Below are 17,460 nucleotides of genomic sequence, written 5' to 3' on the forward strand. Positions count from 1 at the left end.
CATCCATTGAACGAACCTTATATCCATATAGCGTGCGCGGCCATTGTACCCATAGTGCAGTAATAATTTATCGTTATTAATGCCCGACACGTCGGGAATACGAATCGCGTAAATTAATATAGCTCGGAGTTTAATAACCCCGGGGTTCACCTGTTACAAATCGCGTCTGCTCTCGATTTCAAGGTAATCGCGAGAACGTGAGATTCTCTGTTACACGAAGCGGGGCCTAATTACGGAGAAGAGTCCGACGAGCTTTTTACGATTTTTTATGAAACGTTCCGCCGGCAAAATTGTTTTCCGGTGCAACATCCGTGTCTGTTGGTTTCGTTATAGGTGCTGTTTCGAAGCGTTCACAATTCTATTAAAGCGGTCGGAAGGCGAAGAGATATTCTTCGATCGGGTCGGCAGCGAACCATTCGTAACGCTGAGACGAAAGCGAACGCGCCAGGTAACTTTGCATGGGCCATAAAACGTGAAAATAAGAACGAAAAATTGGTGCCGATTGTGAGATCGTTGCGGTTGGACGAATGGGCAGCGGCGGTGTGAACTATCGCTTTCTGTTTAATCCGTTTCGTTTTCGCAACAAACAAGTCCGGCCTAGTCAAACTATCTTCGCGGATCGACTCTTCCTGATATCGCAAATCATTGATATCGACAACAATTGCGAGAACTCACATTTCGCGTCTTGTAATTATATTGGAGGTGACATTACGAGCAGAATAAAACTACTTTGAGAAATATTGTTTCTTTAATTGTTTTTGTTATTTAATTAAAATAATACATCATATAAATTATTTAATCTTCTTCTCATTGTTATATTTTTATGCGATATTCTCAAGTAATTTGCACAGTTCAAAAATGTAAGAAGATAGTAGATTTAGAAATATAATTAAAAAATTCCACAATATCGGTGAAAATTTGTTTGTATCCGTTGTCCCGTGTCTAATTAGCTATAAAAGTGGATTCGTATACCGAAACGGTACATAACTTACATAGCGTAAAATCACGCGCCGACCACTTGGCGTTACAATTTCGTTCATCAACTTTGCGCAATCGCATTACGGACTACAACGATGAGAATTTTAATTAAATTTAACGCGTACGCGTGGCAGTAGTGTGCGAAATTGCAGAGTCAGGCTAGCGTTTTTTTTTTTTAATGTACGATGAAAATTAAATCGCGGAGCGAAATGAATGGTTACCATTAACAACGACAATGGCTTGCATATATATCGTTATTGCGATCACAATGCACAATGTATGTACGTGCGGTGTGTCTTTTTCATTCTTCATATTATATTTTTCACACTCGGAAAATAAAATTATCTCGTTAGTATGAGGAGGAGGAGGAGGAGAAGGAGGATGTGATCGACGAAATCTGCCATTAACCAGTGGGTGATTAAAACGGGACTCGAGCACATTCATCGCGCCTAATGAGCCTGCGGATTATCGTTCCAGAAAATTCATTAGTGCTCCGAGCGACGCGACGGAGTAAGAGGAACGGCGCCTGAGTAAATTGGGAAGCTCGTATGCCGAGCGCGGCTCGTAATGACAATAATCATCGGCGGATTATCATTATCAGCCCCGCGGAGAGACAATGATGAGAGAGTTGTGAACTTGACTCTCGTCGGTGCAGGCAGTCACGTCGGGCATACTCTCTTCCTGCTCTCGCCTGGATCGCATCATTCGGGTTATTATCCGTCGAGGAATACCGCGAATCGTATCAAAGATTGCTTTCGCGAAAGGGAATGTTCTCATCTGTTCAACACATCCACCCCAAGTCCGTAATACGTGCGTTTTTAGATTTAAACAAAATTATTCTTTAAATGAGGCACGTTTTCTTTAAGTCGTTATTAATTTTAAAAAATCTTCGTGATTATGAAAATAAAGTATAATAAAAATAAAGATTTAATATCAGATATAAATATCAAGTCATGATATATAAGAAAGTAGTCTGTTATATCATAAAAATATTATTTTTATTTATTTTAACTTTTTCTCTCTCTCGTCTCCGCTTCATGTTCATAATATGGGTAGGATAAGTAATTGCAAAAGTTCTAGCTTCAGACGGACGATTCAAAGTCACGTTTGACGAGCGTTTCCTTAATTTAATGCTATTGTCCTCCCTCGTTACTGAATTGAGAAACGACGTTCGATCACAGGTAGGAAACAATTAATGGCACGCGGAAAGTTAATGACGCCGCTCCTCGTAACATCAGGTCCCGATCGTTTGATCATCGTCCGAAAGTATCGAAGTGGGATCCCGAAAGTATCCCGGAATCCGCGAGGTCGACGACCGGCCACGTACACGCGATTTATTTCGCCTCTTTAATACTTTCCATATATAGCAGATCTAAAGGAAAAGAAGATCAGAGAAAAGAAAGTTGCAAAAGTTATTCTTTACTTTCCATTGCAATCTCCGAGAATTTATCTCTGTACAATTTTAATTTTTGAGAATAAAAACTCTTGTTACAAGTTACTAGTCGCAAATTTCATAGCAAAAAGATTGGTTTATTTTTCTTAAATTAATTGAAAATTAATTGTGTTAATTATATTAATCATGTAATATATTTTTATTAATTTCGTTAAATTTGATAAATGACAAGATGTTCTCGTGCAAAGAGATACGCTGGCTTTAAAGCAAGAGTGACTGTGCAGCGGTATCCTTTGCAAGTTGTATCATTACGTCATTAAAATTGCAAGATTGGTATATCATCATGTAGAATCAATTCTAGATACCTAAGATTACCAGCCGATGCCGCACTTCCGTCACGAGATCTCGCGAGATATATATATCGTTATGTGCTTGGCCGTGCTTGGACCAGTCGGGTCGGAAGTCGAAGGTACTTGACCTTTTCTCTTTGTGTCGAGCGACTCATCGGATAAGATTCACTTGGACAACGTCTACAGCGAATCTCTGATGTCACTTGTCACGACGGCGTGAAGCTAGTAAAAATGCTAATGAGAGCCTATGTCTTGACGTCGCTTTTATTCAGTTTTCCTTTCTCTCGCGGCGGCTCCTTTTCCTTCCTCTCCTCGTCGCGATCTCTATGTATGTACACGTTGTATGCACACAGAGAGAGAGAAGAGAGAGAGACGCGGTATTCTTTTCTTTTTCCGCCTCTGACTCACGAGTTCCCGAAGGGCGAAACAAAGGCGCGTCGAAGAAGACGTTCCCCCGAGCAAGTGTAATTTGCAAACGACACGCGAGGCTCGCTGCGCGACTTCCGCCGCTTGGAGAACTCGCCTTCGCATCTTTCCCTGCCTCTCATCTATTCTTTTTTCCCCGTTTTCGTTGAAATTCAACTTACGCGCTCAACGAGCGAGGATTGTTGCCTTGAGATCGTGAGATGCAAGCAGCCACGTAAGCTGAGTGAGAACTATATTAATATTGAGAGTCAAAAAAACTGCATGCGTGTGCGAAATGTTCTTATTACGAAACGATTGACGTTTCTACGCTCTCTTGCATATATTTTGCATCGCCTTCCTAGTTATACATATGGCTTAACGAAACAACGATGATGCAAATTGAAAGTCTTGTGCATATGAATAGAGTTGTAATTTTCCCCTCGCACAAACATCAAATGTAAAAATTAATTTGCAGAACAAATTATAGTTTTTAAAAGAAACGAGTTAATAAACGCACGGTCATTTATATTCATTTCGTAACATTTGCGTAAAATAATTATATCCTACCTGGATCTTTCTTAGATCTCAGGATAAAGAATAAATATGGACAAAGCATATGTATGTTGTACATATATGTACGGTTTACTCAATATAACGCACTTTTATGTATGTGTGTTCTGTCAATACAGATTCGTCGAACCTGCCTTAACTAACCGTACCTTTGGCAAAGCGATATTTTTTTCTGAATTCTTCTGACAGACCGCGGTTCAATGACCTCTCTATGCTTACGGTATAATTCATTTAAGTCGCTACGAACCCACAAGTAATTCAGGATGCTAAAATGTAAAGAGGAATTAACAGCTTCTATAAATCCCGTTGTGTATTACATTGTATATTACCGATCGCGCGCGCAATCTGTACTGAATCTGCATTGAATCTCTTTAGACCATCACACATAAAAACATATATATCGTACTAGATAAACTATGTGGAAAAAAAAAATTGTAATTACAGAGTAATGTATGTAAAAACAAAGTAATGTATATAGTGCAAAAGATTAAATAAAATTATATAAGAAAATTATAAAGAAAATTATATAAAACTTAAAATTCGACAGGAATGAATTTTTAGCTGAGAAATCTGAAGATTAAATAAATCTTATTTATATCGCAAATGGCAACATAAATAAATAAATATTAATTAATAAAACCGATCATGTAAAAACGGTGAAAAATCGAATGACTAATAGCTTACTGTTAAAGTTGCCTGACACGGACACGCACAGTTATGCAAGAACCTCGGGTGTTTTGCGTGCGTAAAATTTTAATGCTTCGCGATGGACATGAGCGGCATAAAATATCGAGAATATCTGAACGAGCGACGTTTGACTTCCTGTCGTCAAACTCGCTTCGTCGACGCGAAAAATGTTGCACGCGATTCCTTGGAAAAAGCGCAAAAACTTCGCTTCTTGCGCTACAAAATAATAGGTTGTTCAAATTTTATTATAATACAAAACGCTAGCATTAAATCCTTTCACATAAGAAAAAAAGTCGTAAAATTTACAGAAAGGTTTTTCGTTGAAATTATTATCTAGTTTTGTATATTATAAACTTTATATAATCTTTGATCTGCTTTTCTCTTGGAGCGAAAGGGAATGAAAATTTTTGACGTAAAATTTACGGACGAATTATTCGCGATTATACAGCCGATCGTCCAACGGAACGAGGTTAACGATCCAAAAATTCAGCGGTGATTAATTTGCATAATCGTCGAATCATCTCGCTTTTGCGGATCTCGCTCTTGCGAGAAACTCGTGACGAAATCGGAGGATTTCAGCTAGCGCTCGGAGAGAGAATCCGAAGAGGAAACACCCCGGTGAGCGAGCATGTACGTATAACACCTAAGTCGTTACGCTCGTTAAGATTTTCGGCGAAGATTGCCGGATGTATCTTTACGAAATTTCACTGAAATCCTTCGACTAGCCCAAGATTTTAAAGATGCTAAACGTGTTAGAAGAGTTTCATAATGTATTTTCGATTAATTCAGTCCAAGTTTCTAACGAGTTTTATCTTGTTAAGGACTATACCTACATCTTTCATTCAGCTGTCAAATATACGAAATCATCAATTGCTACATTTATTTAATTTTAATTATGGTTCTGCATTTTCTGTATAATTCTTTTTTTACTAAATTTAGCAATCTTGTCGAGTGAAGAAATATGCATTTCAATCGCACGATGGGCAATTATGGCTAATTATGGCTAATACATACGTTGCACGTATTTCATATATTGCTTTTCACACATTTCATGCATTTGCAGCGCTACTTTATTGAAAACAGAAGGCATAGCGGTATCCTTCGAAGGCGGATTTCTTTGGAATTGAATGAGACAAATTATAGAAATACACGACTCTAATGATCGGTCAGCTCCATATAAATCTTGTTAGAATTACGAAACGTGTTTCCACAAACTTGCCGCCGTTCCTTGCATTATAACTGTTATATTGCACGCATTTTGCGTGCGTCTGCATCGTCCTGCATCGCGATCCCGCTATAGCGAGCACCGGAAGTGACCAACGGCGTTCCTTTGCAAGCAAACTTTTCGCAAACTAGGCGAGACATTACGTAACACGTATCTATAGATATTATTATTATTATATATTATATATATATTGAAAATATGACAAATAATTTTTCTTGCGAAAATTGTGAATCTTTTCTACCGCGATTGCATGCGTTGCGTGTTTATTTTCACATTCGAGACGCGTCTGCATTTCCGTTTAACAAGTTGAACAAGTTCCGAGTAACAAGTTCGAGATACATGCGATGTACGTGTAAATACAATTTCCACGAACGATAGAGCATGCACCGGTAGGGCATGAGCCGAGCATAAAGAATGTAAATAAGTACACTCTTCCGGTGCCGGAAGAAGGGCCCTTTTCCGTTAAGTTGGAAGTTACAGGCGCGATGCTTAGCCGTTTCCTTCATTTCTCGTAAGGATTGCGTCAATTATTCGCATAATATTCAGTGTAATGCAATTATGACATAATCTCTGGATATGATCGACACGATTTTGATAAATTTTTCCACGCGATTAATTCTTTAATACTACAACTTTCATAATTAAAAATTAAATTAAATAATTAAAAATTATTTCAATTATATTTCGAAATTTATATCTACATTCTTTTTAAATTTCACCCTGTAAATGAATAACAGAGTAAAATTTAAGAAGAATGTAGATGTAAATATAATTGAAATAAATTTTAAAACTTGATAATTAAAAAATAAAACGCTAAGTTTTGAGATTTTACTGCAATTCGATTTATATCGCGCGAAATTAGAGATGCAAATGACATGATTACGCGATTGTGCGAATGTGGCGAGACTAAGTCTTGTTTGAATTAAGATCGAGATTACAGTCCTAGATGCATAAACAGGACGTGTTCGGCGTACCGAGGAAGAGATCCTTACGTCCGAGATCGAGGACCTTTGGAAGGATCTAGCACGATCTAGATGCATCATCGTGCAATCTTATCTCTCGTGTCTCAACGAAGAATCATCGGATAATGCGTTTTAAGAAGAGAAAAAAATGTTTTAATGGAATAATCGCAAGCAGATTTGCGAATAAGATACGATAGACGATTTGCGCGGATCGCATTATGCAAGGAAGTTACGTGCACATCGAGGGAGACGCGCAAGGTTACATTTGATGCTGCAATCGGCGGATCATGTGATTTACAATCTGCGATCCGTTACTCGAGCTCTACACCTGGGTTTTTCCTTGAAATTCGCGAAATCCGCGAAAGAAACTCATTTTTTTGCGTTAACATATAAAATTAGACAACAAACTATATAAAACTGCAAGACGAAGATATGTATAAGTGTTTCTAACGTGAGAAACGCGGAAACGTGGTTGCAGAGACCCTAACAAAATTGGATTAGAATGGAAATGAAATTGTTGAGGCGCAAACTTCGCAATTTAAAACGCATCGGGCAATCTCGACGATCTAGCTGTCAGGCTGTAAATCTGAAGAGCGGTATAAAAGCAATCCGATAGATTAATAGTACTCCGAGGAAACAGTTCGTGCCAAGATGTTTAAGTAATTACGACCACCTTGAAAAGACGAGCGAATTGTCTTTTCAAACTAATGCTGTTCAAAGTACTTTATCATATTTATGACATTTATTGAATTCAAAGATGCATAATTTTTCATGAATAACTTATGTGACAGAAGTAATCACTATTGAATACGAAAAGATTGCTCTGATCCTTGCAAAAACATCGCTTTGAATTTTTTCCTCTATAAACATAATTGTGCGTGTAATACTGTAACATTCTCTTCGCTTTTTCCGATTCAAGAAACGGTACAGTAAACTCGAGTAATCTAAGCCTATTCAGTTTCAGAAAAAAATAACTACTATAAAGTCACGTTTATCACACTGTAACATGACATGATCTGCTATTGTTGGAATAAAATCCAATGGGTACAGTTATACAAATGGCCAGGGACGGATAGGAAGTCGGAAATGGGCAGCAATTTTCAACGATTCAGACTGCAGAACAGGAACATTGCAAGAATTTATGTCGTTCGCGCAATAACAGATAATGGCCAGCGATGGTTCTTAATTACAAAAATCGAGTTTTAATTGACGAACAAATAGATCTCATAAGTCTTGCTTTTTCAAACTGGGATTATCCTTCTCGACGCGAACAAAGACATCGATTGCCTATTCGCTTCTCGCGATGTTTATCCGCGACAATCAACACATCGGTGGCCCTGACCGGCTCTCTCGTTATCTCCCAACGTTCCTCGATCTCCATCATCCGCTATTTAGTATTTTTCAAGAACGGATACTGCATTCATTAATAGTTAACAAGAGAGAGAGAGAGAGAGAGAGAGAGAGAGAGAGAGAGAGAGAGAGAGAGAGAGAGAGAGAGAGAGAGAGAGAATCTTTCATGAACAAAATAAAAAAATACTTTCTGATCGATTTATTTTATATTAAATGATGTAAATTAATGTGTAATGAAAAGTAATCATGTAACGAATAATTGAGATCTGAATTAAGATCTGAACGTTCGAATAGCTGGAGCAAATCTTATATCTTATACTTCGTAACGGTAAGATAGTGGTATACGACGTAAAAACTTTGTCTCGAAAAATTAAAAACAAAAAAAAAAAGGATTTCCTCTGCCTGGACGACTCTCGCAGCCTTGATGCGATCGACGCGCTTCGGTGCATCCTCATACTTGCAAAGAAACTTCGGCGCTCTTATATCCGCCTACACAACGGAGGTTCTACAGTCGCTGCACGGCCTATCATTCGTTACGGTGCCAGCTCGTCGGGTTGCTTATTTCAAATAATAGCAAATCGACATCGGAAATGCCTTTACGATGACGTTTCCGACGTCTCTTCGCGAAGGTCTTTGACGATTGCTGCGGTCTGGCAACCTTGACGCTCGCATCACCGATCGCCTCCTTTACATAGGGAGAAGAATCTTTGCTCTGGTTGTCGCTCACAATAGCGTGTATATGTGTCGCGGAAGGTCCGGATCACCCAAGTATAAGCGATAAATCGTGTTTTTCCGGATGCTTAATTGCTTTTGCACGCGAGAGAATGAGACCGTGTCACCGCAATGAATTGGTTCGTTCGAATTACTGTTATTTGTACATGCATCGCGTCGCTTCGTGCGATGTAACCGGCCTTCACTCCGGCATACTTTATAACGCGATGATGAGTATTCATTGTTCGAATTACGTCGCTTTTTTTTTTATCTCGGAAGGCCGTTCCTCTCGAACGCGTCTGAGATGCAGATATGTATATTTTAAACCGTCATGTAAATCTATAAATATATTACACTGAAAAGACGGCGACTCCGCTATCGAATACGCCGTGAAAATTTAATAAACATTCCGAAACATTCCATCGTCTTATCTATACTTTTTTTGTTTCGGCTATTTTATTCATTATTAACCAAATTCATTAAAATGCTATTAAAACCGTCTACATGACGTTTCGCCTTTTAATTTTACAGCGTTTCTCTACGCTTTATCGTTCTGAAAAAAAAATCCTTGATAAATTCACCATGGATGCGTCTGAAGCTCAATCAAACGCGGGGCAAAGTATCATCGCGCGATTCCGATATTAAGCCCGCGTTATGTATACGCACATTTCGCACCGGAATCATCGCTGCACATACGGAGCAATTACTTCGATTTAACATCCAAGGACGACGATGTGCAGCGGAGATTTCTGTGCGCAATGTTAATATCCAACCGTGCTATTCGTCACAGAGGAATCCTCTCGTTCCCGCTCTCGCAGTCATCGAGTCGCCTGCCGAGTATTAAAACTTTTCGCTTCGATCCGACCAGCCAATTTACCATGCCGACTAATGCTTGTTCCCATAATTAATGACCTCTGAAGTCGCGTCTACTTGTGGTCGCGGCGAATCGCGGAGGAATCGTCGAGAAAGAAGCCAACCGCTGACTTTCAGGGTTTTGGCCTCAAGGTTCCTAGCATATCTCCGCGCGATTCGTGAGAATACATCGCTCATCTCTCGCAAAAGGAATGTATGTACATCGCATATCTTTAATTATCTTTAATTTTAATCGACAGATGCACACGTCAATTAGGTCCTCTATTCAGTACGTAATCGTTTCAATGAGATCGTATCCTCATTTCAATTACGCGGCTTGTTTTGTTACTTTTTAATTAATTTTGAGTCAATGAGAGGAATAAGAAGAAAAAAAGGTAATCGGATTTTTTTATCAATAATAGATAAACCTTGTTACATGGTAGAATTAATTAAAAATGACTAAAAAAAAAAATAAATAAATAAATAAAATTCAGTCGATCAAAATGTATAATAAGAGAAATAAAAATGAAGTATATAAAGAGTGTTAATAAAATAATAAGAATATTATTTAAAAATGACTCAATAAAATTCAGTCGGTCAAAATGTATAATGACAGACATAAAAATCAAATATAAAGTGTGTTAATGTGTTAATGAAGTAATAAAAATATTAATAAAAAATTAATATCCAATGACTCACGATAACTATCTTTTTATATGCCTATTTTCTCTCTTTTCTCTCTCTCTCGCCCTCTTTCTTTCTCGTTATTAACTTTCATAAATTTTTATAAAATTTTTATAAACTTTTAAAGCAATTTTGCGAGTAACTGTATATATCGATAAAACTTAAAATAATGTAATCAAAATAAATGTGAAGATAAAATCGCGTAAATATATTTTGCCCGAGGTAACTATAAAACTAGCGGGAATATCAAAAAAATTCGGAGTCGTCGACCGTAGTCGGGACATGCTATCCGACATTATGGTTTTGCGCAGTTCTCTAACGGCTCGACCAAATTGATTCTTACGCAAACACTGTCTGGGCAAAGTCGTGTAGACCAACGGCACGGATAAATTGCCGTGGATGTGGATTCTACGTGAGAGGGGTATACCGTTATCGGTTCGGGCATTCTGAAATAAACGGCACAGCCCAACGAACGACGCGCCAACTTGTGTGAACTCACTTCTCTTAGAGTCCTTTCATGTCTCATTAACGCTCGAAACCCTTCGACGGCACTCTTAAGGTGCCCCTACTCGACAAAGATCGTTGAATAGCACGATACCGTTCCTAATTCCAACGGTTCGTTCGTCGACACTTGAGCGCTTCCGGAAAAGAAACGCGGCGAACCATAACGCGAATCTTCCTCTCGATCAGGGGCGCGATCACACAACCGAACACTTCTCAGGTCCGATTTATTGTTCTCCACCGGATTACCCGTGACTTACATCGTATACGTACACGTTATTCTTTTCGTTCCGACACGGACGAACGATCGCGGGCAAACCATGACGAGGAAGACAAAACAACCGTATGCAAACGGCAGTATAGAAATGCAATGTCACCGTTGCATCGTCATCGGTGATTAAAGAGATTAAGGAGATGTTCGGTAATATTATTTCCGTCAAGTGTCAACGATTAGAGCAGATGTACACGATGATAAATGACAGGTGACAGATAAAATTGACGCATCTCGAGAAAAATGTTTTTCTTCTCAAGACATAAATGGACATCGAAGAGGAAGGACTTATTATATCATTATATAATTCAAATCTTAGTCGGGAAAAATAAAAATTTTAATTCGACGTTTAGTTAATTCGCGCGTTTTAATTCGACTAACGGGTCACAATCGTTAACTACGGATTATCGTAATTACATGCGTCAGGTGTTGATTTTTGCGTGTAAACGGATCGTGAAAACCGATCGGAATAAATTCGCAGGTAACGGGACACCCGGAGACGGTCATTCGCCGTTGACCGTTTAACGATCTTGCAATCGTCATTAGGTAAGATCATTTATAACCTCCTGCTCTTATCCTATTTACGGTCCTCTCGTAATACCGTCCGCGCGGGTCATCGACGATAATTGCAGATTTATACAAGTGAACGGTCATAAGCCATGCACCGTAAGCTATACGCATGCAAATGCATTCGAACACAATTGCCAGTCACCCTAGTCTTGTCGCGGAGTCGACAAGAGGAACTCAAGGTCGATAAAATTAACATTTAAGTTAATTAATTAAATTTATGACCGAATTATCGCGAACGCGAGACATAATTGCATACACCGCAAAAAACATCTCCCTAATTTGTAAAACAATAACTTTAATTATAAATTATTGTAAAAATTTCGAAATTATTGAAAAAAATATCATTCTAATTTCATATCATTCTGCTAATTATAACAGTTATAATATTAGCATACTTTGTTGACTAAATTACTGATTGAATTACTTATTAAAAACATATAGAAAAATAGAATACAATATTAATTAATCTAACGTGATATTAATAATACTCTGGCTTGTTACAAGAAAGAAGATGTATAATACAAAAGATAATCGCTGCCGTTTAATATAATGACCAACTTTTTATCTTTTTTTTTATCTTGCCTAGAAGACGTGAACAAAAAATCGAGTGGATGGCTACATCATTGAAAAAAAAGCACCGAGTCATTACGTCTGTGATCTATCGAAGCGTCGAATTGATCGCCGTGACATACAATAAATGCGTCGTAATGATGAAATCAGATTAAACGATAATGACGTCAAATCAACGGTAAAGCGTAAGATATATTAGCTGCTCGAACATCAGGTTAATGATGTAAAATTAAGGGCATAATTAATACGATGCAGCAGCAACAAGATCAATCGACGGAGATAAATCGTGATAAATGAAGGACACGATATCGTGCGATGCTTCGATTATTCGATTATCGAATAATCTTTTCCATAAATAAATTCTGACTGCATGTGCAAGACAAATGTATAGGCGTTCTTCGCGCGCAAATCGCAGCGAATAAATGTTTCGCGTAGACAGATTTACGTAGCCAATTCAACTGGCTGCATTTCTCGAGAATATTCACAGACACAAGTTTTACGTACGTTCTTACATCTCCTGAAGAACCGTATAAAGGGTATAACAAGATTCTTTTTTTTTTTGTTAATGCAACGCTAATCGATAAAAATAATCTCTAACTGGAGATATTTTATTTCAGACGTAAAACGTAAATGTCCAAAACAAGCACTGACGTACATATGTACGTACTATAAAATACTAAAAATACTTCTTGTAATAGATTTACATTTTTTTATTATTTTGTGTGGAGAGAAATAAGATATTTATAGGACGCTAATTTATTTTGTTTAAAGCTTTTGCATTTTTTAATCAAAATCATTGATTTGTAATATATGATCTATAATAATTGAGTACTGTTTAAATATGTCTAAACACAGCTCATATATTAATAGCCTTGACAGAAAATAATTAAATAAAATATGTAAATTATATATATATTTTATTTAACAATTTTTGGTCTTTATTTGATTTATCTTTTGTTTTATAATACTCAAATATTCATAATCTTTAATTGCTAATGAGTGATGACAGCTTTATTTAGTATGAATAAAGTGCGAAACATACTTCAAAGATGTAAGAAAACAACGTATTCAAATGTGCATTAAATGCGACCACATTAAACACGGACAATCCGAGTCGCACGACCTAGATTTTTTTTCTACGACGTGTTGCATCGCGCGTTTCTGTATCTTCTATTATATTAACCTGATGTTTTCTCAGTAATTAACCATTTTCCGAGTGCCATCTCTCACTCGACACATACACACACATTCATTAGAGAGATTTATCCATCTCTTTAATATTGGAAATCGTACATTTACGCGAATTCCTTTCGCTTTCTGCAAAATAGTTTCCAGTCTATGATTTTAGAACATCTCTTTGAGATAAAAGCGCCAATTAAGATCGCGATTTTTTTCTAGCGGAAAGTAATATTTTCTCCAAGATTGTAATGCGTTTTTAATGCGTGTCAGTCGACCAATACGAACGATATAAGAATAATCTACTTTTCAATATTCATATTTTTTTTATTAACAAGGTTTAAATAAGAAAAAAACAGAGAAAAAACGCACGTGGCAATTAAAAGGAAACTGATAAGAGCTATTTTTGAATATTTTTTTTGACGTAATTAATTTTTAATAAAAATTTTTTTGGCATATACTTTTTAGATTGTAATGCTTTAGAGATGCTTTAAAAAATTATGCTTTAATAAAATTGCATTTAAAAATGACGTTCTTTAAAAAATTTTAGAAGAAAAAATCCGTATACGCCACATATGCAACAGTAGTTATACTTGTACAATTTCTATAAATAACGACTGTTTTTTATTTCAGACCATCCTAATCGGAATAATCCCTCGAACAGTTCGATAATGCATAACGCACAAGTCAAGGCACATAATTCTTTTTTTTCTTTTCTATATACATGGCATGTATTATTATATTTTAACAAAATTTTATGTATTTTCAAAACGTGTACAAGATATATTCGATAAAAGATTTTTATTAGTGTCACTTCAAGTCAAGAGAGAAAAATATCCTTTCTTTTCAATATTCAACATGACGTTCTCTCTTCGATATTTGGCACGGTAATCGGACAGTTAACCGCAACAGCTATTGTAATGCATGTAAGAATAATAGCGCCTTGTCCCTCGCGAGTGTAAATGAACATTCGCATGTGAAGGTAAAGGCGTAAAAAATACTTTCTTTTAAGGCGCAGTTTCTCTTCGAGAGTGAAGAAATAACAATTTGAAAGGTATTAAACAATACTCCGACTCCAATGGTGATTATTCATTTTATAGTGTAGTAATCAACACAAATCTTTCTAACAAACTAACGAAAAAAATTGTAATTTCTCGCGGATAAAATAAAATATAAATTTAAAAAAATAAATTTTATATGTATATATTGTATAATTTATTTTTAAATTTTTAATATATGTGTAATCTTACTAAAATAATGTAGCGATAGAGAGAGAGAGAGAGAGAGAGAGAGAGAAAAGATATTGAAAGCAAAATTGATATATTATTAAAAAGTACGTATATAATAAAAAAATGAATAAATCTTAAAATATATATAATTTAAAAGACACACGTTTCTTATCAGGGCAGAACGGAACAATTTCTTTTCCCTGCATCTCACGGTGACATTCCAGCGGAACAAACGACAAAAAGTAAAAGTCCGAAAGTGTCCGCAGAATCTTTGACAATGGATTTCATTGGTCTGTCATTGTCATGAGAAAAAGCTTATACTTATCTCGCGCATTAATCGTCATTTTATTACGTCCAAACATTCGTTACTGAAGAAATTACGAGTCTGCAATTTACTCTCTTGATTGGAATATATTATATCAGATTATATTACTTTAAAATTAATTTGTGTCAAATTGCAACTTAAAATACCATATTTATTTCTTTATACATATATATATATTCGCGACTGATTGATCATCAACTATGTTTAGAAGCCCGTCTGTGACTCGCGTACAATAATATTAATGATTGTGCAACTCGAGATCTTCATTAGTCTGACACCCTCATTAGAGAAGAGAATAAAGACTAGAGCAACATATTAGCAGTAAAGTAAAATTTATAATTGTGCTACACATCCAAATTTGATTTCTCGATATTGCCGGATTAACGAAAATTGAATTCGTTGAATTTACTGGACCGAGACAAGATATATAAAAAAATATATATATATTTGCGGAAATATTATTTCGTTGATAACTAAATAAAGGCAAGTCTCTGTAACTATACGATATATGGTATATACGTTGTATTTCCGTTGATTCGACAGGTGAAATTCGACTCACGGTCTCGCGCGGTAAAAGGCTGAAAGTGTCCGCCGTCTGTTCATTTACCGGGACTTTCGATTCGCGTCGATGCTGCGGCGGATATCGCGCCGTTGTATATATTCGTCGTCCATCCCGATTATAATCGTCATCTCGTTTCGTGCCATTTACATCTCATATCACGTTCTCCGTCTTTCCTGCGAACGCGACTTCGCTCCTTTCCACACGAGAATCTAGGTCGCACGGTTGCGTTCACCTTCTAGCAAAAGCAATGTCTTTCAAGGAAGGTCGTCGGTCGGTCTCGTCTGGAAAGGCTCTCTTCCGAACGGCCATATGCTTTTCCCATTCGTTAAATTATCCGTCCGTGATTCGATTAATTGCCCTCGATCTTGCGAGCGAATGTAAGAAAACTTTATAATCGATCGCGCAGATTCCTCCGGTATCGCGAATGGAAAAATAACCTTCGCTTTCAGTTTGTCGGTTATTAATATACGGTTTTTTAAATGCTAATAACTTTCTTCGCTTAATCGTCGCTAGCGTGTAATAGTTTGATAATTGGATTTAATTAATTTAACAGAACGGTTTCTTTAATAATCATAGCATTTTTTTTTTTTTAGAAAACTCGACGAAAGATTTTAAAATATTTACATATCTCAGCCTTTTATATAATTTGATATGACTGCGATATATTATGTACAAGATTAATTATCAATATTTGAATTATATAATTAAATATGTCAGTGTAAATAAAATTTTTAGATAATCTTCAAATACACGTGTGTGTATTTGAGCACATGATTGATCCAAGTACGTAAACACACACAATTAACCTGGGTGATTAATTAAATCTCTTTCCATCAAACAACTACTCAAGAAACTACAGTATATACAGCAGATCAATTACTCCTTTCTAGTAATTACGTTTACTTCCAAATTGTTATACTTCGTTACCGCGAGTATCCCTCTTGGAATCATTGTCATCAAGTTTATTGTGCCGTCATTAGAAAGTGCGCATCATGTGGAAAGCGTCCACTTTATCTGATTATCCGGCACTTTGGCTTCGCGAGAGGAATAGCACGCGCGATTTTTCCTCGAGAGAAAACCACCATATGTGGTTTATATATTTCGAGGTGAAACAGGTGAAAAAAATGAGAACAGAATCGGGAGATATCTCGCGAATTTTCGCATGCACGAGTTTGACGTCTAATTGATTCAGTCTAATTAATCATTGCTGGTCGCTAATAATTAGAAAGTAAGTCTTATATTGTGTACTCACACGTCGGCAGCTGTTGAGGTACCTGGGCTGCGTGTGCGCTGCTGTGCCTCGTTATTGTGATCTGAAGAGAGAAAAGACAACGTGTTTTAGATCTTTTCGCATAATAAGATACAATTGTTAGAGCTAACTTAACCACGCTATCGCCGATGTTGGTCGTTGGTAGTGAGCGTATCGCACGAATATACAATTAGAATGCAAGCGCAAGATATACACGATATTGTACGTAATACGAGTATAACATAGCGTGAGTACTTAAAATATTTAACACTTAAGTAAGAACACGCTAATAAGCTTTAATAAAATTCTTTCAAGGCTGCACTTACAAAGCCAATCGGTGAGATTTATAGACGACATAAATATGTAACGATGTAGTCGACAATGGATGAAAGACGCGGAAAAGAAATTTATAAACGGGGAAAAAGAAGAATCGTGGAAAAAATTACGTAAAATTCCAGATATATGTAACCGGCGTTAGGTAAACACTGAGAAAGGCGTGGAAAAAGAGAGTCTCTCCGTCACTTTTACTGTTGTTAGATCCGATCCGTATTTATCGGCAGATTATTCCCGGTGACAGAGCAAGTTGCCACAATTGGCAGTGTGATATCATCAGTACTTGTGGTGAAGTCAATGACGAAATAGACAAGCGCGATGTTGATTCGAGAAAAAAATATCGACTCTCTTGAGAACTATAAAACGTTTCGAGATGGCATTAAAGTAACGCACGTAATTACGATCAATATAAGTCGGTATATCTCCGTAATATCTATAATTTAAGTCCCATATCTGTGAATTTTCTAAGCAATTTCGCGGTATCATTATTCATTATAAATTATAACA

At 36.7% G+C, this 17,460-nt stretch overlaps 1 protein-coding gene across 2 annotated transcripts in view; it reads right to left on the reverse strand.

Annotated features, from left to right (window-relative positions):
- Nucleotides 1–17,460, reverse strand: part of Pio (zona pellucida domain-containing protein piopio) — a 53,089-nt gene that overhangs the window by 25,533 nt on the left and 10,096 nt on the right. For both annotated transcript variants that reach the window (XM_083034320.1, XM_083034321.1), the window contains exon 3: nt 16,624–16,684. In XM_083034320.1, the coding sequence (XP_082890446.1) occupies nt 16,624–16,684 (61 nt within the window). The remainder of the gene's footprint in view (nt 1–16,623; nt 16,685–17,460) is intronic.

The sequence above is a fragment of the Prenolepis imparis genome, unplaced genomic scaffold (assembly GCF_030444845.1).
Source record: "Prenolepis imparis isolate NDT839.2.m4 unplaced genomic scaffold, iyPreImpa1.0 SCAF_3, whole genome shotgun sequence".
Lineage (NCBI taxonomy): Eukaryota > Metazoa > Arthropoda > Insecta > Hymenoptera > Formicidae > Prenolepis > Prenolepis imparis.